General features: G+C 44.3%; 1 protein-coding gene across 1 annotated transcript in view; it reads left to right on the forward strand.

Moving 5' to 3' along the window:
• The window catches only part of LOC113961121 (RNA polymerase II elongation factor ELL2-like), a 12,029-nt gene extending 8,944 nt beyond the window's left edge, over positions 1–3,085 (forward strand). Inside the window, exons 7-10 of the mRNA XM_027671186.1 lie at positions 235–305; positions 1,796–1,967; positions 2,756–2,800; positions 2,939–3,085. Coding sequence (XP_027526987.1) covers positions 235–305; positions 1,796–1,967; positions 2,756–2,800; positions 2,939–3,085 — 435 coding nt within the window. The remainder of the gene's footprint in view (positions 1–234; positions 306–1,795; positions 1,968–2,755; positions 2,801–2,938) is intronic.
• The last annotated feature ends 7,738 nt before the right edge of the window (positions 3,086–10,823 follow it).

Raw genomic sequence — 10,823 nt, forward strand, 5'->3', positions numbered from 1 at the left:
GTCCTGCTTCCTCAACACTGCCTCCCACAGTCCTTCCGACTTCTAACACGTCTGAAACTGCCAGCTCCATTTTCCCCTGCACCTCCGAGGTGCAGCAAAAGGAGACATCTCAGATTCCTTTTGAAACTCCAGGGCATGGTGAGTCGGGTCAAGGACAGTTTTAAGCCCATCCAGTTGGTTTGTCTATAGGAAAAATCTGTTTATCTCAGGTGTCAAAATTCTGCTTTTCTGTAGGGGTTAAAGAAACTTTCAGTGCCTCCACAGACCCTGTGTCATCAACGGAACAACCAGACTACTTCATGTGAGTAAAATAACAATTATCTCCCTTGGTACTCATTGGAGAGCAGTCTTAAGTTCCTTCCTCTTTTGGAAAGATGACTTTGAGAAGGTTTTGATGGGCCCTAAGTGCTCAGAAGGAAAATGAACACTGTGATGGGGAAGGGCAGGACGAGCCTGACACTTGCTGGCAGTGCAGTTGCGCAGCTGTCAGCTGCAGCAGTGGTGTTGTGTCCCCGTGTGGGATCTGTAGTGCAGTAGGGGAGGGGGAAGTGTATCTGTCTGGTCAAACACTGCCAATTGCTTCTGTGAGAGCAGGGACATCGGCAAGGGCGCTCAGGCCTCCTGCAGCTCTGCAGCTTTGGTGCATCTTCCATGTGCCTTCAAGCTGGTGGCATGGCAGCACCTGGATCCCATATGATACAGTCAGGGATGCTCCATGGAAAGACTGAGGGGGAGCCTGGCCCTACAGGGAAGCAGTTTCGTGCTTCCCATGTTAGGCTGAGGACTTCAATGCACGTTCAATTCCCAGCCTCTGCTAGGTGAAAATGAACAGATTCAGCTCTTTGCTGTCTGTTTCCCAGTCAGCTGGGAGCAGTGATACTGAGGAGCAAGATAGATGGTTACTTTTTGTAACTGAATATTGAAGTAGGAAGCCGAAATCGAAACCTAAAGAGAAAAAACCCTTTATGCAAGATTTCATGAAGTTGGCTTAGTTCTGATTGGGATTAAAAACTTAAATGAAAATTTGCCTGTGAAAGGAGCCATGTCTGAACAATCTCACAGTGACGTGGGAAAAATTGGGTTGTGCTGTATCAGACATCTGCCTGACCCATAGAGAAAGTTTTAAAACTGAGAGCACCTGCAACATGATCCAGCTCAAAGCACTTTGGTAGTTTATTCCAGCTTCTCTTCCTGATTCTTAGGGCTACGTAATTCATGAGTATGATCACAGCTCTAGCATAAAGATAATTTCAATCTTAATATAGATAGTATGAGTGTAAAGGGACTCAGGCTTTTTAAGCAAAGTGTATGCAAAAGCCAGAAAAACAAAACAGGTTCATGTTTCTCCCCATTTTGCCTCTCCTTTCTTCCCTCTCTACACTCTTGCACTGTGGGTGCTGTGCTGGGCTCTTGCTAGAGGATGTCACTGTGCATAAGCCAGAAATCCAGGCTATTGCTTCACAGGTATCTCCCAAAATGTTGAAGGACATCTGTAGTTTTCTTTTCAAATATCATCCAGCATGCTGATTGGGTGCATCTGGCCTGGGATGCATCACTGGGAGAAGTTGTTTTCTGTGGCCCATTTCTAGAGTTACCTGACTACATTCTCCTGAAGCACATGTGCTTACCTGTAGAAGCAGGAAACCAAGGAGTGAACTCACTTGAGACTGGATGTCTGGGTTTGACATTCACCATGTGCTTGGTGTAAAATTGCATGTGTGCTTTATAGATGGAAATTAATTAGAATGTTCCCTTAGAACATATTAATAGCAAAATGTTTTCCATCTTCCATTAGAAAATACACAGCTATAGTGTCCTATGAGCAACGCCAGAGCTACAAGGACGACTTCAATGCAGAGTATGGCAAATACCAGAATTTGTTGGCTCAGACAGACAGCATTGCCAAGAAATTCAGGAAGTTTAATGATCAGCTGAAGTTTGTGACTCAGGGGTCCACAGAATATCAGGTAAAGAAGGATAAAAGAAGATCCTGGTGAGCTGAGGGGGTGCTGATACACACATGGGAGAGAAGACTGGAAATGCCTGGAAACCAGTAGCCGTAATCCCAAAAGGTTTCCTGACCCTCTCTTTCCCATGACTTTTAACACATAACTAAACCTACAGCAACAATTTACTCATCTTCCAGGTGGCTGATCCCAGCTGCAATTTTAGCAGAGAGGGCTGTTCAAAACCTGATATTCTGTCCGTCCAGCCTTGGCTTCTCTGATTTGAACACAACCATTCCATGTCTTCAGTATCAGAATTCTTTAGTTCTGCGTGCAGGCTGAGGCTTTTTGGATGGCATTTATTTTGGTTTTGGCCAGATTGCAAATGTATTTGTGAGCAGAAGGAGTATTTTAGTTTCCCTGGTACTGCTCAGTGAGACAAAGGGAAACCTTGTGGAATTGGAAGATATGCTCAGACCCTGCTTGGGCTGGGTCTCATATTTGCAAAACTCTGCCAAAAACGCCGTGTTTGAGCTCTCTGTGAATGCACGGCAGTGTGAGTGATGTCCCAAAGGGAGTCTTTGAGCACATGGTCCTTTTATTGCCTACTGACAGGTTTAATTGCAGATCCTAGGTGATAGAGGGGGTTGGGGATTTATTTTTGCAAAGCTCCTACAGAAGCGGTGGCTCACAGAGAAGAAAATCTCTTCAAGTCAAACTGAGTGTATTCTTAGTGTTTCACATGTTTGTATTTTCTGATAGTAGTGAAATGTTCTTCATATTGTCTTCCTGGGTTTTTTCTCTCGTAGATGCTTTGTCGTCAAGTCCTGGCAGAGCATCAGAAGATACAACAGGTATGTGTAACACCAGATCTGTGGGATGTGGAAACCACTGAGTCTGGCTCAAGGCTATTTTAAAGCCAAAGAGATGAAATTCTAAACTCTCCAGAAATGTTTGCATGCCCTAATTTTCTTTTTATCTTTCCTTTATAGTGTAGCCCCACCTACTCTGAATTGAAGAAGAGATGTCAGTACCTACACAACAAGCTGTCTCACATTAAGAGACTAATCCAAGAATTTGACAAACAGCAAGAGGAGTCCTGTCACCAGTCATCTGCTTTGGCCAGGACACATTTATGAGCTGTGGCATATTTATTTAGTTCCCCTAGGATTTTTATCTTAATATTGAACATTAGCTTGTTTGTTTAAAACTGAAGATTAGCTTCTATAGGATTATATAAGTTAGTATTGAGCAGTAGGTTGTTTATTTAAAAAACAATATCCAGTTCCTCTAATAGTATGTAAGATAGTATTTCATGTTTTTATTAAAGAAGTTTCAGTATTGTTAACTCCCTGTGGTGGTGTTGTTGCTTATATCATATTTGAAGCTGCTTTTTTCTGGTCCCTCTTTTTCTTCAAGACTCAGGCTGTCCATTGAAAGAATTTTACCAGCAGATGCTGGAGAGCCAGTACTTCTACTATGAACTTTTGCACATTAAAAAAAAAATATTATAGCAAATTGTAATACTTTAGAATAAGTGCTGTTTTCTGACTTTTCTGGTTAATGCAAACTCTTGGCCTTACGTGGTAGAAAGTTGGGCAAACTCCCCAAAAATCACCATGTTATGAAGGGTTAAAGAGATGGCATTTGGGCTGCTCTGCATTGTCAGTTGAAGCAACTCACAGGCCTGCTTTAAAGTCTTGGGTTCCCCTTGTCAGTGAGCCAAGTAATATCCAGATCCTTTGGAAATGATTTGTAAAACACGTAGACACATGTTGAGGCAAAGTACTTCAACAGGTTTTATACACAAGTTGGGTTAAAATGTCACAGTAGAAACTTTGCCCATTTGTTAGCTTTGTTAAAAATAGTCTGTCACAACCAATCTTTCTAGAGCCACAAATGTGGATTCCCGCACAGGTGACTCTGAAGTCTAGTTCTTTCCCTGAGTTTACTACCATTTATTTCTTTAGCTCATGGGGGAGAGGTGTGTCCTAAGCTTCTTTTGGGGAAGGATATGAAATTGACTGAGAGAGGACAGTAACTGGGAACATTAAAACAGGGCTGTGGATCCACCTTTCTTCCTTGGAGAGTAGTTTAAAAACAACTTCCTCAATTGTCTCCCTGCAAACTGGGTTAAGCCCCTGTATGTGACACTTGTGATTGAACACCTGAGCCATTGTTGCCCTTCTGTTCTCCATCAACTGAAGTCCAATAAAATGTTAACTCTTAAATACTGAGACTTTGGTCTCTTTTTGGCTGGAGGCAGGGGGTGCTCCTATCCCTCTGCAAGGAAGCAGCAGAACAAAGGCTGCTGTGGGGAGTGAGGGGTGAATTCTGCTGCAGTGATGCCTCCTCTCGCCCTGACGTTCTGTCCTACTGCTGCTTGTCAGAGCCTGCAACATGTTGCGAACTCTTAAAAATAAAACTTTAATCAGAACTCAATCTTCCAACCCAATCAACCCATTGTACTTGGGTGAAGTGTTGCTGCCTTTGGCATTTGTGTTCTCCCTTTTGCAACCTGAGGCTTCTGGAGCAGACCAGGTCTGGCTGATATGTTTCTCTTCATGCTGACACCACTTTCTGCAGCATTTTCTAAGAAAGAGTGGACTTCTAAAGACTGCAAATACTCTGTTACTTGCTCTCCACCAGCAGAGGTTCCACTGCTATCACTGGCAATCATATGAAGTCGAAGAAGGGGAAGTGCCAGTTTCTGGGCTAGGACAACCCTGATTGTGTGTACAGACTGGGGGAATCAGATGCTGGAAAGCTGTGCCAGGAAAGCGACCTGGGGGTCCTGGTTCATGTCAAGTTGATTATGAGTCAGTACTGCCCTGGCAGCCAGGAGGGCCAACTGTGTCCTGGGGGGCATCAGGCAAAGCATTGCCAGCCAGGCAAGGGAGGGGATTGTCCCACTCTGCTCTGACCTGGGGCAGCCTCACCTTGAATATTGTGGCAGTTTTGGGCACCACAATCTGAGAATGATATTAAGCCGTTAGAGAGTGTCCAAAGGAGGGAAATGAAGGTGGGGAAGGGCCTTGAGGGGAAGCCATATGAGGAGCGGCTGAGGGCATTTGGTCTGTTCAGCTGGAGGAGATTGAGGGGAGACTTCACTGCAGTTACAACTTCCTGGGGAGGGGAAGAGAAGGGGCAGGCACTGACCTTTTCTTTGTGGTGACCAGTGACAGGACCCAAGGAAATGGCCTGAAGTTGTGTCAGGGGAGGTTTAGGTAGGATATTAGAAAAGGTTCTTCTCCCAGAGGGTGATTGGGTGCTGGAACAGACTTCGCCAGGGCAGTGGTCACAGCACCAAGGCTGAAAGAGTTCAAGATGATACTCTCAGGCATGTGGTGTGACTCTCGGGGATGATCTTGTGCAGGGCTAGGGACTGGACTTGATGACCCTTGTGGGTCCCTTCCAACTTGGCATATTCTATGATTCTGTGATTCTGTGAGTCAATTACCCTGTAAACTCCAAGGGGCAATAGGTTTGTCTTGTTTCTTCAGAGATAATGAACCTATAAGGCCATTAACAGTTTTTGCTTCTCAGCAACCTGTTTCGGCTCTAAATCACAGAATGGTTTTGGGTTGGAAGGAGCTTTAAAGCACATCTTGTTCCAACCCTCTGCCGTGGGCAGGGACACCTCCCACTAGCCCAGGTTGCTCCAAGGCCTGTCCAACCTGGCGTTGGACACTTCCAGGAATGGGGCACCCACAGCTTTTCTGTGTAAACTGTGCCTGTGCCTCACCACACTCACAGTCAAGAATTTCTTTGTAATATCTAAGCCAAATATGAAGCAAACTTTGATAAAGAGTACATCACCTCTTGTGGCTTCCAGTGTACAAACCTTGACAGGGCCATGATGTTCCATAGTTTAAGAGAAGAACTTCAGAGGCATGACTTCTGCTTTCTGAGCTGTTTGCTATACTGTACCTTAAATCAATGCTGCAGTTTGGTCTTCTCTACCTTCAATCCAATATAAGTTTGCCTTTACGAAATACACAGTACTCAAACCTTAGCTGCTCCCTGCCTCACACATCACACAAGCCCCAGTCTTGTGTGTCTGGAAGGAATCATATTTTTATTGGGTGTATGTTGCAGAGTATAAATTTATAGGAAAAGCAACTTTAAAGATTCGTGCAGAAATTCTGTGGCAAAGCTAGGCAGAAGTTTATCCTGAGTATCAGTAGTAAGCCAAGACTGGAATTTACTGCTTTCACTAGGATCTCTGAGCTATGCCTCCTTTTTCCAGCTTCCCAATACCCTGGTGTTAAATCATAATTTGGAGACTGACTCAGAGGAAACTGTGTAGCCTACTGAATCACCATTCCTGAAACATCCAGAGGCACCAACACTCTCATTGACAGCTGGCTGCCAGCACCAAAGGCTTTGGGCAGCAATGTCATGCTACTTCCAGCCACACAGAGATTGTGCCTGGCTGGTTTTTGCCCTGGCCAGCTTGGGGGTAGAGCCTGGAGATGTGGAAATGCAGAGGACTGGGGAAAGAGAAGATACCAGAGAAATGTCTGCATCACAGTTCAGGCAGGAGCAGGGTCTCAGCTTCCCAACCAAGAGGAAATCTGAAATGGTTTAAAAAGTTTTACCTCTTCTTGGACTGCAGCTTTTTTTTCTTCACATTTGAGAATTTACACCAGGAAGCAGGGAAGCAGATGTCACATGAGTTGTGGCAGTTGCCAGCAGTACCCAATTCTGAGATACCTGGAAGACAGGAAATCTGATGGGAGAGAGGAGGGGGGTTTGGAGAGCCCTTCAGTAATTAACTGCTGGGATAATGCATATGGCATCACATGTGCAACAGCAGAAACCCTGTTGTTAAAGGGTAATTACAGACTAAATTTGATTCCCAGATCTCAGTGACTATTTCATAAGCATCTGCTGTTAAAACAAAGTTGAGGCCAGCCTGACACGCTCCACACAGGCTACTGGAGGGGTATCCTCTATGGTGACAGGTCTTGCAGCAAAGAGAAATATGATTAAACCCCTATAAGTTTGTCACATATTGTGCCAAACATATTTTTCCTATTGATTCCAGCTAAAAGCTTGCACAGCCACCCATTGTACCCCCTAATTATCTCCATGTTAAAGATGTTTGTCATTGCAGTGCTGAGTGACACACCATCTCTCTCTACAGCAATTCCAGCCTTTAAGCAACAGTGCAATCTGAATTGCTTCTAATTTTTGTACATAAAAAATGCTTATCTTTGGTAAGGCACAACTTTCCTTTTCATTTAAAAAATACTTTAAAGTTATAATTTTTCTGCATAATACTAAAATCACTGTGATAAAAAATTAAACCTCTATAATAATAATAATAATAATTTTTAAGAAGCGGGAGAGCATTCTCAGTGTGAACATCATCTCTCTAACAGATACAGCATGTCTTCTTTCCTTTTGACAGTGCTTTATAATTTCAAAATAGCATCTGAGGACACTCTGTACCTCAGCTCTGTGAAGGATTATTGTGCCTGAACGCAAAGAGCAAACCCCCACCAAAACTCTCTGTGTTGCTCAAATGTCAAAAAACGGCATCACATCTGACTTCAGCAGGAGACATTTCCAAGGTGTTACCTCGGATGGACACATCTTCTTCTCTGTAGGTGCTGAGCAGAAGAATTTCCATCCATTTTTGGAGGACTGTAAATCCACTCTGTGCTGGGACAAAGAAACCCACGAGGGACAGCAGGGAGAGGAATACATGGCGATGATGCTGGAAGCCCTGCATTAACATCACAGTGCAGATGGGCAGGGGGATGAAAGGAACCTGAAGTCTTCAGTCTTGCTTTCTTCCAGGAAACTCCACCTATGAAGCCAGTCTGAAGAATTTTTAGTTTTGCTTTCAAGTTATAGGATATGGGTAAGCCTCAGACTTGCTTATGCCTGCTGCCTGCTGCCATGAGTCGGCTTCTTTTTCTTCAACTCTGCTTTCACAAAGACTCCAGTTTCTTCAATGTTTTTTAGCAGCCTTCTTTACCTTGACACTTTCCCGCAGCCTAGGCCAAGCTGCTTTGCCTTCCTACAGAACACCAACAACCTCAGTAGCTTCACCTTTCCTCTTCTCTAAAATGGCAATTTTCAAAAATGGAGCTTTCTGCTTGCAATGGGGGTGAAGACAAAAGGCAGTACATATTATCTGCCTATTGAAGGATGTGGGACAGATGCTGGTGGTGGCATTCTTAACCATCCCCTGTCTGCATTGACACTGGGTTGTGGCCCCCCACACCAGGTATGGACACTTTGCACCCTGCACCCCTTCTGCATGAATCATCCCCTTTACAACCTACAAACAGGGACCATGTGGGACATCCACCGAAACCATTCACCCTGTGGCAGCAGCAGGGAGTGTGGAGGGATGTATGGGGATAGATGCACAAGGGATATGCAGGTAAATGAGAAGGGGATCCATGTGGGGATGCATGGGGGATGTGTGGGGAGATGCACAGGTGGATGTGCAGGGAGATGCACAGGTGGATGTGCAGGGAGATGAGGCAGAGATATTCTGACTAAGCAGTTTCCTCCCCTGCAAAACTCACACAGCCTGACCAGGACTCTGAGACAGGGGAGAGGCTGCTGCAGCACCCAGAGTGCACAGCTTGAACTCTGAAGGGAGTTCTCTGGCACCTGTCCTCTAGTGCAACAGCATCCCACAGGGTCTGACTTTCTATGGCTTGCCCCTATAGCCACACTCCTCTTTACCAACAGGAGTTAAAACAACCATCCTGGCCAGGTATCTGCTAATATTCACTGTGAACAGGTAAAAAGAGTGACCCAAGAGGCAAGATTGTTGATGAACACTGTAAGAGGCCTGTGGCATCCCTGAGGTCCCTACATGCTTTTCCCTTGGTCGCCCCTGCCAGGGTGGCCTCATATTACCCCTGACCACATGAGCGTGGAGGAAGGCCTGATTAATCCTGGTAGGAACACAGAATTTACTATTTATTTCCCAAGTCTAGACAACTGTCACACTACATTTCTGAGAAAATAAATTTTAAATGTCTGGGTTTAATTATAGGAAGAGAGAAAAACTGAGCACATGTCTGTGTCCATACTGTCCATGTGTAAACTGGCATTGTACTACATTCCCAGCTGCAAGGACTGTTCTCATTGATACACACAACTATTTACTCCTGCATTATTGCTGGGATGTCCAAATAGATGGATTTCCTACCAACTGTTTATTAAAGGAACTGGAGGGGGAAGAAGGTTAAAAGCACAGTGAGTGCATGGCTGGCTTTCTAAGTGCTTCACTAGACAAGATTTCTCAGGGACTTGGTACCCATCTACTGCCAATCACAAGAAGCCACATTACACTCAAAATCCCAGGAAGCATAACCTTTCATTCTGAAAATAAAACTATTGAAAATAACAAGAGGAGTAGCATCTTCTCATAAGTTCTTAAACCAATTCTGATAACTCCACATCATCCCGAAATAATTCCTAGAAGTACACTCGGCCCGTCTGACCCTGCAAGCCCTATTTTCAGTTGGCATCCCAAGCATTCTCTCCCCATGTGAAGGGAAATGATTGCAAAATGGTGGCAGTATTGCTGGGTTTTTTGGACAAGAGATTCATTGAACCCTCACCAACTGCTATAAACAGCTTTCAGCTGTGCATGTGGCTGCTGTTGGATCCCAAAATATAATATCTGCAGAGAGGAATTTGAGTGGTCTTTGCAAAAGGCCGCGGGCTTCGGGAGCTGGGGAAAAAACCTCAGTTTAAGAAGTAAATGAGATCTCATCGGTGTGGAGTGCCCTGCCCAAGCCAGGGCATCTGCACCCTGATTTCATCAAACCTGTGCAGAAGACCTATTGTGCTTTATCTCCCTGGATCCTGTGCATTCTGTAAACCTGAATACCTTTTTCCCTCCTGTAATTCCCCTAAGATAAAATGGGTTTTCCCCTATGATGTAAGACCCCAAGATTTGTAAACCTGGGGTTTCCCCTTTTTTACCTCATCTCTGTAAAGTCCCCAGTTGTAATAGAATGAATATGCAAACCCCCTCATGAATTGTAGTACCTCAGATCTATAAAAATACCAGTTTTTGTACGAATAAACCATTTCAGTTTCTGCCTCCAAACTGGGATCGTGTTAGTTTATTGACCTCTGTTGCGTGAGGTCTTTATATAATAAAGAAATGGAGTCAGCTCCCCGATTAGATGGTAATCAAAGAGCCTTTAATTCAAACCCAGTGCCCTTTTTATCCCTTAAAACCATGTGACCTTGTGACCAAAGGGGTTGTCTATTCTGGCACATGTCCCCTGGGCTTCCCTGCCCTGGCTGCTTCCCCTGCACCCAAGACACGCCTCCTACAGACCTCTGCAAGCTGCTGTGTTGGAATTTGCCCAGGTCTGGACTTTGAGTCTCCTTTGCCTGAGAAGAAAATGGAATAAAACCATTGTTCACTTTTATCATCAGTTCAGTGCCTTCCATTTGGCAGAAACTTTTCAGAAAGTCTTGACTGCAAGACCCAAATTCACAAGGCTCCTTATGGACTTTGCAACCTGTCATTAGACAGTTACTGGAACAGTAACCAAGTCTCCTATTTCTATTCCTATTTTGCAGCTGTCCCTCTTGTATTTTGTGATAATCACAGATTGAGATGGTCTTTAATAATGAGGGGGCAGTGCACATAAATACATGCTTTCTCAGTCAGGCATTACTCAAACTTCAGGGAATACTTCATGTACAGAAAGCATTAGCAGCTTGTTTCATTGTCTCAGCATCATCTCTAAGGAAGTCTCCTGCAGAGCAGAAAACATGCCTGAAATATTCACACTTGGTGTCGTATGCCATTGTTGCATTTGTATGAGGCATGAGTTTTCTTATTTTTTTGTAAGTTAAGTTATCGGTTATGGAGTCCAA

The sequence above is a fragment of the Neopelma chrysocephalum genome, unplaced genomic scaffold (assembly GCF_003984885.1).
Source record: "Neopelma chrysocephalum unplaced genomic scaffold, ASM398488v2 Primary Assembly neopelma1_97034, whole genome shotgun sequence".
In the NCBI taxonomy this organism is placed as follows: Eukaryota; Metazoa; Chordata; class Aves; order Passeriformes; family Pipridae; genus Neopelma; species Neopelma chrysocephalum.